This window comes from Vicugna pacos, chromosome 5 (assembly GCF_048564905.1).
Source record: "Vicugna pacos chromosome 5, VicPac4, whole genome shotgun sequence".
Taxonomy (NCBI): domain Eukaryota; kingdom Metazoa; phylum Chordata; class Mammalia; order Artiodactyla; family Camelidae; genus Vicugna; species Vicugna pacos.
Genome location: NC_132991.1, coordinates 15787362 through 15808328, shown reverse-complemented (window position 1 = coordinate 15808328; position 20967 = coordinate 15787362). Strand labels below are relative to the sequence as shown.

Below are 20967 nucleotides of genomic sequence, written 5' to 3'. Positions count from 1 at the left end.
AGCCGCAGGCTTCTCGGACGGCAGAGGAGTCCCGTCCAAGGGGAGGTCTTCTGTGGTCACCATCCCGCAGCACGGGTGGGGCAGGTGTCCCGTCACGCCCTCACCAGGCCCTGCCCCGGCTTCCTGTTGGTCCCGGCTCCCCCAGTAGTCCCCTCGACACCCCCGCGCCTCCGGGCACCAGGCCGGGCCGGATCCCTCCCTTCCCACCCGCCTCGGAGCTCGGGCTTCTGTGCTGGGGCCTCGGGGCGGGTCCCTGCCGCACGCACCTGCCCCCGGGGGCGGAGCGCGGCGGCGGCAACTGGGCTCCAGCCTCTGCCACCGGCCACGCGCACACCCCCCGCCCCCTGCAGCCGGCGCACCTCCACTCCGCGGCGCCCGCCCTCCCTCCGTCTCCGAGCGGTCGGTCCATCCCTCCGCTCGCTCCCAGCCGCGGAGCCTCGCACTTCTGACTCGAGTCGCCCCTGCGCTTGTCTTCGCCGCCGGGATCCGCAGCCCCGCGCCATGGAGCCGGCCGCGGGCAGCGAGCGCCGCAGCCCTCCGGGCCCCGCGGTCCCGCCGCCGCCCCGGGGCCACGCGCCCTTGGCAGCCGTCCCCGGCCCGCTGAGCTCCCCCTCGCGTGAGCCGCCTCAGCCCGAGGAGGAGCGGCATTTGCGGATCAGCGAGAGCGGCCAGTTCGGTGACGGGCTGGAGGGTCGAGGTGAGCGTGCGCCGCCCCGGTCCCCTTTCCCCGGCCTGGCCCCTTCCCCCGGCAGGGCCCGCCTCTCCCCACTGGCGGGTGGGGCCGGGCTCGGGGCTTGGCGCCTTGGAGCGCGCGAGGACGCGGAGCCCGGATTTCCCGCGAAGGCGCGGAGGGCAGAGGGCGGCAGCCCCACCTCCAGCCGCCCGCGCCGCCCAGGCAGCCGCGCCTTCGCCGGCAGCCGCGCCTTCGCCGGAATCCGCCAACCCGACTGCCTGCTGGGCGACCTGTCAGGGGCCCGCGCCCTCCTCTCCGCCAGCTCCGGCCCCTCCGGCGCCTGCTGGAAAAGTTTGCGGGAGGCGTTGTGTGTGTGTGTGTGTGTGTGTGTGTGTGTTTTTCTTTTCTTTTCCTTTTGGAGTCGAGCGCTCCCAGGGGACTCCGGGCCCCGCTTAGTTGGGGAGGGTCCTAAGCTCGGTGCATCCTCCTTCCCGAGCCCTCTCTGAACCCCGCCGGCTCCCCAGGAGAACTTCCCTCTGCGGATTTAGCCTCGAGGAGTCTCTCGGCGACGTCCCCGGGGAAGGGGAGTCGGGGACCCCCGGACCTCATTCACCTAGTTTACCGTGGGTCACGGCCCCACTGTCTGGTAAGGGTGGGGTGCAGAGGACTGGGACGCTTGGGTTCGGTCCACCAAGCTCATTTGGATGGATGCCACTGGAACCTGGTGGTTCCCGTGTCGTGCATCCCCAGTCCCTTCAGAATCCCTCTCAAGACACTGGCCTGGAACCCCACAAACCTCTCTTTCCTGGGAGACCAAACCCGACCTTCCGACGGACAGCCCTTGCCCCCTTTGAGTTGCCCACATGGGGCAGGAGAGACTACCCTGTTCATTCCTGTGTATCTCTCCTCCATCTCTCTTTTCCCCCCTCCCACGTTTCCTTTGGGCTCGGAGAGAGCCCAGTTCTTAGCCACGTCTGTACATTTTCTGCTTTTTGCTGAATCGAAATCCAAATCGGCCCCCTCAAAAAGACTCAGTGGTTATGCTAAAACCGATTAGTGGCCGAAAACGGGATTCTTACAGCCAGGCCCTACAGGGAGAGCCGGCTCATCGCCACCTCCACCCCCTGTTCTTGGAAGCCTTATTTTGTTGGCTGTGGCGGGTTTTTATATTTTAGTCTTAGCAGGTTTTCTTTCCTATTCTTGGTATCTCCTGTACATTTTTATTCCGGTTTTAGTGTTCGGATGCACGATTTCTTTCCTTTTAGAAATTTTAAACTGTAGCATGTGAAACAGAAATGACATGGAAACGGCAATTCCCAGAGAATCGGCGGGGATGCTCGGGCGAGAACTGGAGCCGCTCCAGCTGCAACGAGTTCTTCACCTATGTTGCAATTTCTCCTCCTAGTCTCACACAACTCGATTATCACTTCAGAGCTGATGATTGGTAACATCACAAGCACCCAGCAAAACCTATCAGTTTTACTGTAGGTCGCAATAATTACCTTACACTCTGCAACTAATGTAGGATTTAAAATTTTTGTATGGAAGAAAGAACTCCGGGCCGAGCTTATTCTTGTAGCATTGCAGGTCAGCTGTTAAAGCTGTCCTGTTTCTCCCCACCTCACAAAATGATAGGAGGGAAAAAAGTGCTAGGGCGAGTTAATATTTAGTGTCATTTTGCAGCTCACGCTCAAGTGTAAAAAGCCCTTCTGAATTCCTTCTTAGGGTTCTTTTTCACTGGCCAACTGAATTGCATTTTCCATTATGTTATAGCATGAAAGCATTCACTGTTCATAAGCTGTTACTGTGTGAAAGCGTTGCGTATCACACACTTGCTTCTCTGTTAAGATGAACCCTGTCTCCCAAAGAACCCAGAGCCTTGTAGCATTGAATGCTTCTGTTTGACTCCATTCCTGGCAGCAAAGAGTTAATGATGACTGAGTAATTTTTATTAAATAAATCAGAAGCTTCCCGAGAGAGGTTTATTATAATATCTTATGTTTGTGGTATTTTTTCTTATGGGGCAGGCCGCATCTTTCCAATATTGATTTTTGTATCCCCCAGGAACGGTTCGATGGCAGCTACCTTTTTCCTCATGGTGAGAGGATTCGAGGAGGAGGAAACCTCTGTAGTCCTCTGTGAATCTCTATATCCCGCCTGGCTTGCTAGCTTCTAGTCCTAAATACTGTCTCTAAGGTGTGGGGGGTGGGGTGGGGGGAAGCACCTGGATTTGTACCTATATTTGGCCTTCTCTCTTGCCCTAAATTCCTTCTGAGCTATCAGGACCCTGTTACAGGCTCCATCTGACTTCAGAGTTTCTCTTTATAATCTAGTGCTTGAGGACTTTAGACGTATTTTTCCTTTAGAAGTGATGTGGGCTGGTTCCCAGAAACTTAGTTAGCTCATATTGTCAGTAACTACAGTGCCACTTGGCTGAGCCTTGTAGTTCTAGGAGCAAGAACTCTGTGGTCCAGGACTTTCAGGGACTAAAGAAACGAAAAATAGGCCAAGGTTGTCTTATGCATGTCCACCACCTCCTTTGTAATACCCACTCTTCTCTCCACAAGTGTTTTCCCATCATTCTGCCCCAAGTCTTAGGGCCTTAGGGTGTTTTATGCTTCAGCATTTCCTACTTCCTTCCCATCTAATGAATATTCTCCTTCAGAGAATCCAAGCGTGACTAGCCCTTAGGGGAAAGCAATTGGAACTAATTTCATACTAGCATGGAAATGACTATTGCCTTCAACCTCCCTGCATGTATTTGTATCTCTTCCACCCCAGTAATAAGGTATCAGTCCTTCATTAATACAACCCTTACACTTACTCTAACTAGGCCCAAATTACACATATCTGAAATTTGAGTGGGATTAAAAATTTGAATGTGCAGGCCAGCTGTGGGTAGCAAGGATCTAGCCCTGTGTGGAAATCTGAGGCCTGCCTTGGCTTCTCTAGGCTGTGCTGACTTTCTTCTGCTTCTGAAGCACAGCTTCCTGAAAACTTTCGAAATTCTCATCACATCTCTATGGCTTGCTCGTGTGTGTGTGCAGTTAACACAGGCAGAAGTCGAGGTGCCTGTGTGCAGATCGTTTATGAGCTGGGTCTTCATAGATCATTATACTCCACTTCCCTTTGAAGAGTGGGGAGTTTTCCATTCTTGGTATCGGCTATATTTTTAGGAAGGAAAACTAGTAGGAAAAAAGCAAAGGTTAGATAGAAATAGGGAAGTTTCCTCCCTTCTTGAATGGTCTTCTCATTACATTTATTCCTATTTTTAAAGTTTGAAACTTCTCATAGGGAGGCACATACAGGATCAGGTCTAGGGAAAGACCATCAGTTCTGCTGTTTAGAGGATTCAAGTGCTACCTTACCCAGGCAGTCCAGCCCACGTGAGCTGGCATCTCGAATTCCTCCCGGGGAGTGCTGGCCCATGGCGGGGGGTGGGGTGGGTGGGGTGGTGAGGCATGTTGGTTGGTCTGTGTGGTCAGGTCCAGGCATATTGTTGGAAACAGCTGGCTTTAGAAGGAAAAATAAATGTCATGTGGTGGGATTGAAAACCTGGATCATTGCTGTTTCTCTTAGAAAATTAAATCTATTTCTAGAAGGAACCTTGTTTTTACCCCCCAGTGGATACCCTCTCTGAGATGGTTGCTGTCAAAAAAACCCAGCAAATAAACTGCTTCTTTGTGTCAGTACTTAAATGTTACAGCTTCACCTCTCCTGCAAATCAACTGGCCAGGATGAAAGAAAGATTTTTATATCATTTGGGGAAAGGGAAATAAATTACTGGGAGTCAGTGGCATCTGCTTATTCTGGGTTATGGCTCTAACTGGAGTCAGGAATGACTGTAGTTGAAAATTACAATGGGGTGTTTTTTAGCAGCTCAGGAAATAGACAAAAGAATAAAAAGAAGTAGACAAAAGGATAATTTGAAATCACTTGTATCTAGGGCAGGACTTCATAAGAGGTTTTTCTCTTTTCCATCCATGTGCACTTACTAAGGAACGTTTGGGGAGATTTTTACAGTGAGGATGGAGAAGGTGTTTATATTGGCCTTTCTTGGGTCTGGGTAGTAAATGCAACTGGGAAGTTTTAACAGGGTCCTTGTTAAAATTTTTGAACAGGACACAGTTTTTTGGCAACCAGAGGCTTACTGTGGGGCGCAGTCAGTTTAGAGGGAAGATGTCTTTTATACACTGTGTAGGCGTGATAATGTTGCACGCTGTACAGTATTTTACAAATGGGTGCTTGAGCTCTGACTACCAATTTCTTCATTGTTTGGAGCCGTTGTGATGAGGCTGCTGCACCTCTGAAAGGTCTATTATGGGTTGTTTGGCCAGAGATGGTGTCATAGGCTCCTGTTTATGTTAAATGTTGGACTAAGAATTTGGTTCTCTATGTGACTAGGAGATGCTGTATATGATCTATTTTCATAGAAAAGTATGTAAATCAAGATCATATGGAAGATGTTTCAGTCTTCAACCCAAAGCTGTAGAAGCTTGGGCATTGATTCAGAGTCGTCATGAATTTCTGTGGTTGAGGACTCTTAACTTTGAAAGCATAGGAGACACAGTCAACCTTTTCTTACACATGGTCCACCCGGGAATCTAGCTACTCCCAGTTGTAGCAGATTTGCCTCGCTTTAATATTCTGAGAATTTTTTGACATATGCTTTGTACAAAGGAATAGATGCTGTAAAGAAGAAAGAGGTGGGCAGAAAACATGGCATATTCTTTAGGTCTGATGGCTGTTGGTTGTGTTTAAAGAGAAATGGTCCATATCTTCCTCCTGCTAATTGTCTAAGGGAACAAGGAGGGCATTTGTATTCCATGACTCATTGCTTTGAGCAAAACCCAGTCCACCCTTAGGACCATGCTGGTGGATCTATGCAAATCAGTGCCAAGGCTGAGGACCCCCAGTGCCCAGCCCAATGTGGACTATTCGTGCTATTTTCCTAACGAAAGGGCCTTGTTAGAAGGAACAGTGCCTATGTGAGCCAGTGAACCACTCAGATTAACACAAGGGCAGGGGGATGGCGGGTGTCATACATGAGGTCAGGGAGTGGTATGGTCACAGGTTCCTTAAAAAAGGACAGCTGCCATTAACCTGCGGGAGCCAGAAAGCCTGATTTCCACGTGACTCTCGTGAATGTCAAAATGCATCTTGGATAACTGACTCACTTTGTTGTATACCTGAAACTAACATGATATTATAAATCAGCTATATTTCAGGAAAAAAAAATATGTCTTGGCCTGCGGGCTGTCAGTTTGCAATCCTTGGAATAAGAAAGTGTAGCTCTGGCTGTGGGTTTCTTAAGAAGGAAATGTCTAACTTCCTTTTCTCCTTGTATTTGTCAGGCTTACTAGAAAGCAGCACTCGACTAAAACCTCACGAAGCCCAGAACTACAGAAAGAAGGCATTGTGGGTCTCCTGGTTCTCCATTATTGTCACACTGGCCCTGGCGGTGGCTGCCTTCAGTGAGTATCTGGAGTCTTGCTGATCGATGTATGTGCTGATGTTGCCCGTTTTATTCTCTGACTCCTGTGGGATGCGCTTTTGCTTTTAGTTGCCTGTTACTGATGAGGAAATTTTTTTCAATGGTTGCAGAGTCAGGGTACTTATAAATTAGTAAGATGGCTTCTCTCCTCTGCAGAGGGGAGAAGTGGCTAAGAAGAAGAAACAGAGAACAGGACTGAGAGCCTTGGCTCTCATCAGTATGCGGGTTTGTGGAAGCAGATTCTAGCTGCCAGCTGAATAGTGAAAATATTCTCCTGGTGGATGCCTTCAGCCAGGGCTGACATGTGACAGACATGCATCCTTGAGATTTATATTTTGAGCTTAATGCAACCAGATGAGTGCAGTATTGTAGTCTCTCCTTTCCTCCCGACTATATCTGTGAAAGGTTTAGAATAAAATCATCTGCACATTCTAATGAAAGAAAAATGGGAGGGTCCTCTCTCAAGTTTTCAGTGGCCACGGAAATAAAAATATTTATTATAATCAAGAAGAACTAAGACAACGGAACACTTTCCGCTGATGGATAGTCCTGTTTCCATGGTAGGAAGCACCAGGACATGTGTTTTCTCAGCTAACATGGGCAGCCTATAGAAATGTGGATGCTGTTTATTCTTATTAATCGTGCAGTGATTCACAAGCTTAAGTAATGACATTCAGCGTCAGCTCAACCTTGCTAGAAACCACAGTGCTTTTTCTTTCTTTATGCTGGGGAAAAGAATGTACTTTGTGCATTTCATGATTAATTTATGACCTTAACAGAAAGATCTATATTCTAAGGGATGAATATCATATAAGGTGGCTCATGTGGCAACCCACTGAGTAGGAGAAGAAAGGGCTGTGTCCGCTGGAAGATACTGCCCTCTGTGTCTTTAAAATTCTGCTCTGTGCAGTTACAGCTGCTGATGGAAGTTGGTGTTGGCTCCCAAGAGGAATTATTAGAATTTGGCCAAATGCTCCCTGCAAAACTAGGCATATATTCCTTGAAGCAATTTATATTGGAAACACTGTACCGTGTCTTGGCGTTTTTAAGAAAAGCCACACATTTAGAAGCCAAGGATAATGCATTTCAGGGTAGAAACATTGAAATCTAATCAAGTAGAATTCTGATTCCTGAAAATAGCTACTCCTTCCTCTCTCCTCTTCTTTTTATGCTGAAACAAGGATAACAAGCCCGATTGATGTCCCTGGAGGATAATTTGGTCGCGGTGGCTGGTGGTGGGCTCCGAATCTGACACGCTAATTTACATATGTAAAGAAAGGAATGTCGTGAAGGGAGGTGATTTACAAACAGAATAATAGTTACTCAGACACGTCTGTATGTCTGATAGAGCTGTTACGACTTTATAATGTGGGCGTTTGAATGAGGACCTGAATGTGAAGAAATACTGAGTAAGTTTTTCCTTTGGGAGAAGAATTCTACATTTGATTTACTTAATCTCATAATAAGGAAAAATTAGGAAAATTTTGGTTATGCCTGATCAGTTGGGTTATCTTGACAATTTTGTTCCATTTAATAGGAAAAGACTGTCGCATAATGCTTGTGGACTAAGAATATTGCTTTGTCGAAGGGGGTCCTTTTCTTTTCAAAATGATTTCACCCCCTTTTTAAAGCAAGCAAATAATTTAACTCCTCTAATTTCTTGCCTATAAAATGTTGGCATTGGTATACGCATGATATTATGATCTATGTTGTTGTCTATAGTACATTGAATTTGTTCCCAAGTTGCTTTCAACTGCTTTGGTTCAGTTAATATAGAGATAAACTATATTTTTTCCCATTTTAACAATACAGTAGCTTTAGTGTGTGTGTGTTTCATATTTTAAGCCCTTGGGGTGGTCTCTGGTTTTATTGTTAGGGTTGTTGGTTTTACCCTTTAGTTTCTTAATTGCATTTGCAATATGGAATATTTAAAATCTTTTTTAAAGCATTTACATCTTGACAGATTTTTGTGCAATCCTTTTCATAGTTTTGAAGGGAAAGAAAATCGATAGAGATTAAGCCATAGAAGCTGACTTTTGAAGTTGTTTAAATTAATATTTAAAGGAAAATGGTACGTTTCAGAAATAGCAATAAATATATTTTTTAAACAGTATCAGAAGGTGCCCCAGTCTTATTCTCCGAGGAAGTGGTTGGCAGAAAGGCGGGATAAAATGGAATAGTCTGGCTTGGTGAACCCCTGCTCCATCCAGTGAAATGGTCAGGTTGAACCAATTAGTATTTTTAAAAAGAATTGCTTTGGAATTACTAGAAGTGATCCTTTGAGATGACAGAGAAGTCTTTGGAGTGTGTGTATGTGTGATGTCAGGAGGTGATAATCATGATGAAGAGTTTTTATTGTCATGTCTTCTTGCCACTACTGGATGGTAAACTCTGGGGGCAGGATGAACGTCCGTTTTGGCATGGAATCAATACTGAAGGTTGTTAAATGAATGAGCTGAGAGATTTTTAAAAGCTTTTTTTTTTTTTTAGTTAGGTGGAGGGAAAAGATTTCTTAGAAACAGATTTCATCTAAAGGTTTGTGGAGATCCCAGGCTAAGGTCTCATTTATTTGGCAAACAGTTGAATTTTTTTGAGGCAGTTGGATGGTCCTTCCAGCAGCTCTCCTGCTCAGGGATGTGTCTTGGAGCCACATCTGCTGGTTCAGTTAGAAACTCATCTTTGTCTCCTCACCTGCCATTTTCTCTTGAATCGTAGATGCTGATTTTTAGCTGAGCATCCTCTGAAGAAATGCTGTGGTCTCTTTTGTGTTTGGAAATGAGAGTGATGGATATATGTGGGTTTTGGGGACACCTTTTTTCTCAGAACTGGCAAGATTCAAATTTTAAACAGTGTGTCCACTGCAAATAAAGACGATTACCCTTCACTGCCTATAAGCTTCCAGGTAATCAGGTATGCTGTGTTTTTTCAAATTAGTAGTTTCTAGAAGACCTACTGATAAAACTAGCTTTGGTCAGCATTACTGAGTGATCTGTGATAAATCAGTTATATATGTAACTATGGTTGACATACATGTGTCCGGTATGGTCTGAAAAATTAGGTGAATTTTCAGTTTGTGACTTGAAAGTATTTTGAAAGGAGTATGTGCTTTGAAAGGGATATGAACTATTTTTGATAATACTTGGTAATGTACTGATTTTTGGACCTGTTCAAATGCTGATATAAAACCAGATGGCAATACATCTTGAATATTTCAGAGACAGCTCTAGTTTGGCTTTAAAATTACTTCTGTTTATAATTGGTAGGCAGCATGGAAAATGGCAATCCTGTTACGAACAAACCCTAAAAAAAATCTGTTTTAATAATGAGGCTAGAAAAAGAACAGAAGTTCTGTTTCAGAATTCAGGGTTTTGACATCATTGATATCTCTGTTAGAATGATTTAGGAAAACGCATTCTGACTCTTTCTGAGGTTTGAATGAGTGCAAGTTAATTTTTAGGCACTCGATACATGTTCTGTGGGAAATGAAGATATATTTGAAACATTCTCAGGGGAATACCTTTCCTAAGAAACATAGTTCCGCTTAAAAAAAAGAAAAAAAGGAATCCAAACTAAGATCTTCTCAGAAAAAGCTCACTCAAAAATTTTGTGAATCAGATTTAAGAATGAGAAAAATTTCTGAAGGGAGTGAGTTTATATTGGGGAATTATATTTATATTTATATATAAAATAATATATCTGACTTCAGTGTAAATGCTGGACCCTTAAAAATGATCAAGTGTACTTACTCTTTTTCTTTTTAATTTCTGAGTCCAAGAGTTGAGAGATAGATGAAATGAAATTACAGATTCTTCTGTAAACTCAACAAAATATGTCTGGGAACTTTCTTAGTATTCTCTCCCCTGACACATTTGTGAGGTGGAAAAGGCATAAGACCCTCCCGTGGCTCTATGGTACCCTGAGAGTAACATAGTAATGGTTACCATGGCCTCAAATGTCTGGCCTGCCCCGGCCCTGGCCCCCTCTTTCTCAAGACACCGCAACTTCTCAGGACTGGAGCACGCGTCCTTCAGCCAAACTCATCTTCCACGGGTATCCAGGAGGCTAACTCCTCAGAGAGGCCTCACCAGCCCTGAGGAGTTTTCTCCATCGCTTGTGTATTTCCCTCATTCCAGGTCTCCCTCTTGCGTCCCCAGCTCCAGTAGATACTGACGCGGGTGAGGCCCTCACCTCCGTGCCGGCATCCGAGACTCAGCCCATGACCTGTTTCTCTGAGCCGAAGTCTTCAACAAGCAGCTTCCATTCTGCTCCTAGAATGCTCATTCTTCTTGTTTACTGCTCTTATTTATTTCTACCGATGAAAGAAGTATGTGCACATTATAACAATCCAGGAGGCCAAGGGGTCACAGTGCCAGTCTCTTTCCCATCCTAACCTCTCTCTCCCAGTTCCTCCTCCCCCCCCCCGCCCCCCGCCTTGTTGTCAGTGTCTTGTATTTTCTTCTAGACATTTTCCGTGCATCTGAAGCCCAGGTGTAGTGCCTGGATACACCTGCTGGCAGCTACTTAGGTTAGATCTAGTGTCTTACTTTGCTGGTGCTTAAACAGCCCAGGTCTCTTCCCAGCTACTGTTTTCCCCATGTAGCATGAAGTAGATTCGAGGTGGAGAGTCTTCTGGAACAACTTCCCAGCCGCGTCCTGCCTGGGCTGCCGAGTCGGGTGATGGGGTCGGGGGAGGATGCGGGCAGGAAGTTTGTGAGCCGCACACTGGGCGTGTTGATGGGGATAACTTGCTCCTTGTAAGTGTGCTGGGTGGATGATAACCACGGGGGGCTGCTTCTGAGCAGCTGAAGCAAGGAGGGAGGAACAGGCTGAAACACGGTTTGGGAACTTCATCCTGATAACACTCCCGCCTCTGGGTTCCTCTTTCAAACCCTCATGGTCCTGTCTTCAAAGGTTGATGCCTGTCCCACCCCTGTCCCCACACCGGCGACCCCGCTTAGCAATGCTGGCTCTCTGATGGTACACGGAAGGCGGAGTAGTATTTCAGTCCGGCTTCTCTGAGTACCACGAGGCTTCTCCTGACCCTGGTCCCTCCTTCCTGGCTGGACTCACCTCCTCCCATCTCCTGGCTTCCTGCCGCGCTAGCCCACAAATGCTCCTTGTACTTCCTCAGATGCTGTGTCCTGCTCTTCACTGCCATCCCCGTGCGCCTGTTCTGCCCTTGGCCTCAGAAGCTCTTAGTTCCTGACACCCATGCTTTGTTTTCTTGCCGAATTTTATGTATCTCTCAAAATTGAGATGAAAGATTCCCCTCTTCCGGGAAGCCTTCCCTGACGCTCCAGGCTAATTGAAATGCACCTTGGTTCTCATGGTCCCGTGGACACTGGTCACTCAGGAACTTTACCCAATACTTGCATCGTTGTGCGGTTGCTCTTCGCACTACAGACACTCCTCCAAGGCCGGGTCCCGTCTTCTCCCTTCTGTCTTCTCAGCGCCTAACATAGTTGGCGCTCAGATATTCGTTGGACTAGGATCATTTTTGAGGTCTCTCTGCTGAGGCCAACGTGGCTGCAGCAGGTTGAGGATGTATGTTTGCAGATAAAGATCTCAGAAAAAAGGGGGCAAAGTATAGCTCACTGGTAGAGCGCATACTTACCGTACATGAGGTCCTGGGTTCAATCCCCAATACCTCCATTAAAAAAAAAAAAAACTCAGAAAAAGGAATAGCAGCTTTTTCAAATGAGTGTAAACCAGGGGGAAAGCTGCACCTGGGATGCCTCTACCTCTGTGCATAGCAGGGATGGGGAAAGGGGGATGCAGCCCCCTTGTCTCCCTTTCCCCGTCCCTCCACTCCCCCTCCACCCTGTCTCCTCTCGGACAGAAGGATCCAGGGTTCTGTTGATGGGGACTTGCTCACTGCTACTAGAGCACATCTTTGAGTCTCCACGCTGACAAAGAGCTGCTGTTTCCAGCGGAGAGTGGAGGAGGGGTCTCAGCAGCTGCTTGCAGTTCTGCCTCCCTCCTCCCTGCATTCTGCACACAGCATTTAATTAAAAGTGTGGCCAGGGTGCATTAGCACGGGGGTATCCTTGTCACACTGCCTTGGTGGTGACTCAGGGGAGCTGGACAGGGAGCCCCAGCTGGACTCATCTCATTAGGCTTGGCCCTTCCTTGCTGAGCCTGGGCTCTGCTAGGAAGTGGGCCGGTGCCTGTGGGAAACTCAGGAGGGTTTTTCCCATTTTTTCCTGTTGCCTCTCAGTCTCTTTCTGGTCCTATTTGTTAGCCAGTGACAAGAAGGAGTTTTCTGGTCTGCTTGTATTCCAGGGCTGTGATTTGGTCCTCTGGGAATTGCCTCTTAAAGATGAATTTCAGGCCTAGCTCCTCATTGAGAAGATGTTATTTCCTGGTGCCCTGTCCTCAGGGCTGAAATGTAGGTTATTGAGAATCAGAAGTAACAGATGGTGCCCGCTGAACTAAGAGACCCCTCCTTCCCCCAATAAAGGAACTTGGTCCTCACTTTGCATTCCTGGCAGCCTATCCTTCCTTCCAGCGGGTGGATGTGTTCATCCAGTCCTTAGCGAGTGCCTGTTGCAGAGGGACAGTATGCTGTGCTGGATACCACAGAGGACATTAGGGAGTGGAGCAATCTGTCCGACCTCTTGAAGAGCTTAGGTCTAATGATAAGGGGAAGTCTGTCGACACCAGAGCAAAATGGGAGGGCAGTGGGGTAGGATGGATAACCTGAAACCCTCCCCTACTCCCCCACTAGACACATAGGATACTTGAGAAAGGACATCACTGATTGTTAGAGAAAGGCCAGTCTGCAGCCCCCAGGGGTGCCCCCCAACTCAGAAGCAATGAGGTGAAGTCAGAGCTATTAATGCAGAAGCCAAGGCTGCCCTGGGTGGGAGTGCAGGAAGGCTTAGGAAGGGCTTAGGAAACTAAGATCTCAGTATAAAGTAAATGCACTGGAGGACTTTATCTTCAATGGAAGGATGGATCTGAATAAACTCACTCACTAGCCTAGGAAGACAGTGAGCAAGCTTATCTGACTCAGCATAGCTCTGCACAGGGTGAGGGTTGGGAGTCTTCACTAGAATTTACACGTGTGAGCCCTGACCTCATACAAGTTTGTGTTTGGAATTTTCATAGGTTGACTTCCTAAGAAATAGAGTCCAAGACTCTGAGATTTACTGCAGGAAGTGTCTTGGGGGTGGAGGCTGAGAGAGACTGTCAGGAATACTACCCAAAAGGGAGCGAGGGGCACAGGGCAGAGGGAGAAGTCAGTGCTGTTGCCTCAGAGGCTTGTCCCCTGGGGACTTGAGGCTGGGATGACCCTTCAGAATTGTTAATCGAAGCAAGGTTGCCAGACCAGTCATGGGTGTGGGGTGCCCCATGGAGAGGTGCAACCTTGGGATTCCTTCGGGAGAGGGCAGAGCTGGGAGGGATGTAGCTGAAAGCCATCAACAGCCTTCATCCCAGCAGCTGCAGGGATGGATGCCCAGGTCTGAAGAGAGGATCTAGGGCATACACCATAGCGTCCACTTTAGGAGTTGATACCACCCCTGGGAACCCTCCAGCTGAGATGCTAAGGAGGATGTGGTCCTAGGTTGGAAATACCCAAGGAGTACCTGAAAGAAGCAAGTGTAGAACCTCAGCTAAGCCCCAGCAGATGAGCTTATCATCCAGCACTGGGCAGCTCCGGAGGAAGGGTCCACCATGACAAGAGTGACACAGTGGCATGGGTAGGACTTGAATTACAGATAAGAGCATTACCTGACAAAATCTGTAAAATGAGTATATTTACAGTCAAAAAGGAATCCAGTACATGGAAGGAAAAGACACTGAAAAGAGGAACTGGAAAATAATCAAATAACTATCTATTCTTGTTGTTTTTATGCAAGTCGTAACATGGATGTAGTTTTTAAAAGTTAAGCTCTGTAACAGTCCCCCCTCTCTGTTTCCTCCTCGTCCCCACCCTGGCAATCATTTTGCCTTCGGTTGATTTTTGTATTTACATATGTATGAATAAATGACAGACTTCTAATGCCAGCCCTTTCATTTTTGTCTTTTAGGCATTATTTGTTGACTTCCCACCATAGAAGAAGATAATTTACTCTTTACCTTCCTAGCCCCACACAAATATGCTGACTTCCTGAATTTCCATCCTCCCATAATAGTTCTGGTTTGCATTATTATGATTCTATAAATCTTGCTCACTGAGCTATACGGTCAAGAATGATTATTTCTTTTCTGCACCATTTTTAAATTTTCTCTGGTTTTAATATCTGTTTTGTTTATTCCTGTGTTTACTTTTCTCTGACTTTGCTTCTTATTAAACTCTAATTCAGCACTTTTATTCCAGCCTCAACTTCTCTGTGGTATTTTCAGATGCGGAATTATGTCAGTTTCTTCTCGAAGAAATCTCTCTCAGAACCATTTGACATCCTCTCATCTGATTGGTTGCCCTTTCTACTAGGTGCCTTAGCTGCATCCTCGGATCACCTGTCACCACTGATTTGGGCATTCGCAGTATTTCTCCCCTCCCTTGACTCCCCCGTTTCCTGGATACCATGTTTTTCTCTTTTCTGGTTTACACCCTTATCTTCTCTTAACTCCCTAGGAAGGGGCACATGGGAAGTGAAGCTTTCAAGCCTGAAATGTCATTAATATATCTTGACACTTGACTGATGGCTTAATAGAAAATTCTCAGTAGGAAATAATGTTCCTTAAGCGTTTTGAAGGTTTTGCTCTGTTCTATTCTTATTTCTAGGGTTACTATTTAAATCCTAGCCCATTCTAAATCCTAACCCTTTGTATGAGACTTGCAGTGGCAGGGTCTTTTTCACCACGTAAGTCCCATCTTTGTCTGTCTGTCTGTCTTTTTTCCTTCCTTCCTTCCTTCCTTTTTTTCTTTTCTTCTTTCTGTCTGTCTTTCTTTCTTTCTTTCTTTCTTTCTTTCTTTCTTTCTTTCTGTCTTTCTGTCTTTCTGTCTTTCTGTCTTTCTTCCTTCCTTCCCTTCTTTTTTCTTTTCTTCTTCCTTCCTTCCTTTCTTTTGCCATTTTATCATTTCTGCCTTTTTCCTCTACTTTCTGGGAAATTTCTTCCACTTTGAAGTCCTACCTTTTTACTAAGATTTTCATTCCTACTATCAAGTTGATTTTTTAATTGTCTGAGTGTGCCTTTTAAAAGTCACCCAACTTGTCTTACTGATCTTTTTCATAGATCTTATCTTTCTGAAAAAGTATTAATGATAGTTAAAAAAAAATCTTTTGTTTCTCGTGATGTCTTCCTCTGGGGTGCTTTCTTTTCCTGTTTCCCTTGGGCTCATCATTCATGTGAGGAATCCTCTGAGCGGTGAGCCTTGATTTTCTGCACAAGTTAAGAGTACATGTTGAAAAGCTGACTAGAGTTCTGAGCCTGTGGGTGGACTTCCCTGTGGGTTGGACTGTTTTGTTGGGTGGATTGTGGTTTAATGCTTCCCAGTCCTTCCTCTCGGGCTTCGCAGGTTGCCCGGAGAAGGGCGTTCTGATCTTCTGCCTGGAAGGTGAACGCCTGACTGCCTGAATTTTGCAAGCTGAGTTTGGGAGGAGGAGTGAGATCTCAGCTTTCTGTTTGGTCTGCCGGTTATGAACTTGGTTTGGTTTTCTCACCTTTAGCTAAGTCTGGTGTTCCTCGAACAAGAGACTGTTCGACCTTCTTTAGAGAGTCAACCTCTACTATCTGATAGGACATGTAGGGGGAAGGGCATTGCCCTTCTGTGCAGAGCTGGGGAGGGAATCTGGAGGAGTGCTTTTTAAATAGACTTTGAATCCATCACTGTTTTCAGTTCTCTTTGTTACACTGTACCACCAATTCTTGTTGTTTCTCCGCTTCTCCCAGTGCCCTGAGTGTAAGTTGGGTTGCCTTTTTGCTTTCACACTGCCATCTTAGGAATTTGCTTTCTGGAGTCTGTTAAATCAATTACTACTTGCCCATATGTTTTCTAGCATCCAAAAATAGTTTTTGTTGCCTTTTCCATTTTCTTCTTCTAATGGATTTGTCTTCCTTTTGAAGAAAAATTTCTCTGCTCTTGATTTAGTGAGTTTTTTAGAGGAAGCAAATGTAAAAGTGAGGAACCATCATGCCATATTTCCCTGGAAGTGTCAAACGCAACAATTTGTAATGAAAAATATAGCTAGTGAATCAGAAATCAATGAGAAATTGTGAACCAAAATGTAGTCTGAGAAACTTACCCTGAATGTAGCACAGTCATACTTCTCTGTCATATTTTCTATCCAAGAGACATGGAGGTTAGGAAAATTTCCAGTATAAATGGGTAAGAATTCCAAAAGTAGGAAAAGGGGAAACAGAGAAGAGTTGGTGTATTTAGAGGTACCTGAGACTTTTGGAATTGACGGAAGGAATAGTGTATATACATTTTAAACCGTTAGGGGGGGAAGAGAGAATTAGAAACTTATGTTTTTCAGTAGATAGCAGGAAAAGGGAGGGGGGAAGGTGCAGAAAAAGCATAGAAAGTGCAAAAAGTAGAAACAAATCCAAACGTTTGAGTAGTTAAGTATAAATGGATTAAATCTATCAGGTAAAAGTTAGGTAGATTGGATTTTAAAAATCTAGCGGTGTACTGTTAGTGGGAGGTAAATTTAAAACATAAAGCCACAGAATGGCTTAAGTATAGGGGTAGAAAAAGGTGTATCTGGCATATAGGAACCAAAAGTTAGTGAAGCTTTGTTAATCAGAGAAAATAAGAGACTTGAAGACAGAAAGCATTATTAGGCATAAAAGGTGTCACTATATAAACAAAGGTTCAGTTTATGCAGAAGACAAAACATTTGTGAATCTGTATTTACCAAACAAAACTCCAAAGCCCCTACCACAATTGGTGGAATTGTAGGTGGAAATTGACAAATCATAATCATGATGGTAGACTTTATTCTCATTTGCTTGTTGAAAAATGAAAAGACAAAAAATTAGTGAAGACATCGACTATTTGACATGGAATTCAGTGATTTTCAAACATTTTTGATTGCTGTCTGTAGTAAAAAAAAATGCGCATGTGACCTAGTATATCTGAACTTAAGTTTTACATGTATGTATATATATAACATGTCATCATACCTAAGACACGTTTAATTATAGTATGCTACATGATTTTTGCACGAGGAAATTTTTAAAATGCTGCTGTTGAACTATGTATCATGCTGACCATCGTGTGAGTGACTTGATGCCAGAGATTTTAAAATAAAAAAAATGTGCACTATGATCATTTCTCTTCTCTTTCATTATAAAAAGTGCTGGTCACAACATATCAAATTGATTTTATGTGCCACCAGTGGGTTGTAACTTTAGTTTAAAGAAAAGGGGTCAGTGTTGAACTGTGCATCCAACAAGTCTGTTTAATGTTATGGAACATTTATAAATGTGACCACTTCTATGGTCATGAAAGTAGTCGTATCCAATTACTAAGAAGCTATATTTTACTGTTCTCTCTCCACAGTGCAGTGATCATTTGAAATCAAGAATAGCTAAAATACCTTTATATATTACGATGTATGCTGGGAGATTAACACCTTTCTGAGTATCTCAAGGGGGAGAGAGATGGAATATTTAGAATTTAAAGAAAATGAGAAACTGAAAATCGATGAGCAAAACTATCTAAAGCAAGAGACTAAGAAACAGAAAAACAATGAATCCAAGATAGATGGAAGAAAAAAAAACAGTAGATTAAGAGTACAAATTAATGAAAGAGGAAAAGATACAATAGAATCAATGAAACTAAAAAATGTTTAAAACTAGTAAGATAGGCTTAGCTCTGGTAAGACTGATCACAAAAGAAAAGGAATGAAGAAAAGTAATTAGGAATTAAAGGAGGAGCAATAATTAGTAATAAAGAAAAATTTAGGAAATGATATTATTTATAGTTTTATGCCCATAAATTTGAAAGCTTAGGTGAAATGCATGGTTTCCTAGAATCATAATCTGTCATGATTGACTTGAGGAAAAAGATGCCTGAGTATGCCCTATTTAAATTGAGGAAGTTAATCTAGGCCATTGATTCTCATTCAGGCATGATTTTGCACCTAAGTCCCTGCCCACTACATTACCAGGGAACATTTGGCAATGTAAGGAGACGTATTTGGTTGTCACAACTGGTGCTACTGGCATCTGGTTGACAGAGGCCAGGGGTGCTGCTAAATATCCTACAATGCACAGGACAGCACTCCACAACAAAATGTCAATAGTCCAAGGTGGAGAAACTCTGATCTAGGCCAGCATGGTTTTACAGGTGTTTTTATGAATAGTCAACAATTAGATAATCCCAGTCTCATGTAGTCTGTTTCACTGAAAAAGAAGGAAAGTTTCTCATATCATTTTGAGACTGTTTCTACTTTGATATCTAAACCAGAGACAACAGAGAAGAGTTCATTGATAAGCATCACTCATGAATATAATTGCAGAAATCTTAAATAAGATACCAGCAAGCTAAATCTCTCTGTGCTTATATAACAAAGCAGTAACTAACCATCATTACCGTGTTGTGTTTATTTGAGGAATGCAAGGATGGTGTAATTAGAATATTTATTATGTAATTCACCATGTTCATAAATTGAGAGGAAAAGTTACAGCATATCTCAGTAGACATGCAAAAAGCATTTGCTATAATTCAAGACAAAATAAAAACTTTTAACAAAGAAGGGAATTGTTTAAACCTGATAAAGGGTACCAAACTTAAAATGTCGACAATTATAAATGGTAAATATTAGAAGCAATCTCATAAAATCTAGAATGAAGATAAGGATGCATGCTATTATCACTTCTCAGCACTGCTGTTGATGTCCTAGCCAGCTCAATAAGGCAACTAAGAGAAGTTAAAGTGCATATATGGGTTGGAAAGGGGAAAAAACCCCTCAGCATTCCTCACGTATGGTATATATAGTCTGCTCTACGGGGAGAAAACAAGCGAGTCTGCAGACACTGTTAGAAGAAATAACGTATTTCGGCAAGGTTGCTAAGGATGAATAGGAATTTAATATACAAAAATCAATTGTGTTCCTATGCAATGGCAACCTAGAAGTAGAATTCTTAATTTTCATAATGATACCACTTCTGATAGTAACAAACCAAAAGGAATAAATCTAATATATGTACAATTCCTTAATGGAGAAAGTTATAAAATATTATTAAAGTGCATGAAATAAAATTTGAAGAAAGCTCAGCTAACAAAAATAAATACAATAAAATTTTTGAAGAAAAGTCTGAATAAAGAGAGAAATCCTATTTTCATGATTTGGAAGACATATAATAAAGATATCAATCTGTAGATTAACCTGAATACATGCATTCATTAAGAATTCCAATAATTTTTTTTCAATGAAGTTGATAAGCTCTAAAATTTATGGGGAGGAATAAAGGACTAAGAATAGCTAAGAAGATTTTGAAGAATAAGGTGTATGCCCTTTTCAAAACTTTAAAAACTACAGCAGTTGAGGTTATGGTATTTATTGGGGCAAACAGACCAAGGACATTGAATAGGGAGTTCAGAATTAGTACCACACTTATATGGAAATTGATATGTGAGAGAAGAAACATCACTGATTGGGGGGGAAATAATGGTACTGGAAAATTGGTTGTGTAGAAAAAAATGCAAATTTCTACCTCCCACTATATACAAATACACATTCCAAGTGAGTTAAGAAACTAAACCTGAAAAGCAGAAATGTAAAACCTTTAAATGAAAATGTGAGAATATAGACCCGGCATATGACTGGGCAGTAAAGATTTTGTAAATTTAAGACACAGAAAGTACAAACATCAATAAATTTTTAACTATAACAATTAAAAAAATGAATAAACTTAACATTAGTAAAATAAACGTCAGTAAATTTAACTACAGGCAGACTCAAAGCTTTGCGCATAAGGAAGAAAACCATATAAAGCTGAAGATGAGCCTCTGGGAAAAGATAGTTACAAAGCTTGCGCCTTTTGTATGTATTTGAGGAGATACACGGACTGTTCATAGCACTTTTATTTGACAGCAAAAAACTGGGAGGGAGACAGAGGTCCATTAACAGACTTGACAAACAAACTGCAGTGTCTTAGTACTGTCGATTTCTATATGTAGCACCAGTTTTCTGCTTTATGAGACCCAATGTACCCTTTTTATAACTAATATTTTATCATATACATTTTACTGTCTTAAAATAAATTTCCATGTATATATACATGGTGAGTGTTAGGATTTGTCAAAACTCAGTAGGCAACATACAAAAAACTAAAAACAGACTTGCCATATGATCTAGCAATCCCACTCCTGGGCATATATCCAGAGGGGGCTCTAATTTGAAAAGATACGTGCATCCCAGTGTTCATAGCAGGACTATTTACAATAGCCAAGACATGGGAGCAACCTAAATAATGCCATTTGCAGCAACATGAATGAACCCGGAGATCGTCATTCTAAGTGAAGTAAGCCAGAAAGAGAAAGAAAAATATTGTATGCTATCACTTATATGTGGAATCTAAACAAAACAAAACAAAATATAACACAGATGAACTTATTTACTAGGTAGAGAGACTCAGACATAGAAAATAAACTTAACTTACGTTTACTGGGAGGAAGCGGTGGGAAGGGCTAAATTGGGCATTTGGAATTTGCAGATACTAACTACTACATATAAAATAGATAAACAAATAGATATTAGAGATACTATAGATAAAATAGACAAACTGTGTAGCACAGGGAACTATATTCAATATCTTATAACCTATAATGAAAAAGAATATGGAAATGAATATATGTATTTACATGTATGACTGAAACACCAGAAATTGACACAACATT

The 20967-nt window shown here is 43.3% G+C and overlaps 1 protein-coding gene across 3 annotated transcripts in view; it reads left to right on the top strand.

Moving 5' to 3' along the window:
• Positions 1-261: 261 nt before the first annotated feature.
• TMEM163 (transmembrane protein 163) overlaps positions 262-20967 on the top strand; it is a 206056-nt gene continuing 185350 nt past the window's right edge. For all 3 annotated transcript variants that reach the window (XR_012072526.1, XR_012072527.1, XM_072960896.1), the window contains exons 1-2: positions 262-697; positions 6028-6147. Coding sequence is in view for 1 of the 3 variants with exons in the window: in XM_072960896.1 (XP_072816997.1) it covers positions 502-697; positions 6028-6147 (316 nt within the window). In the remaining 2 variants the exon portion in view is untranslated. The remainder of the gene's footprint in view (positions 698-6027; positions 6148-20967) is intronic.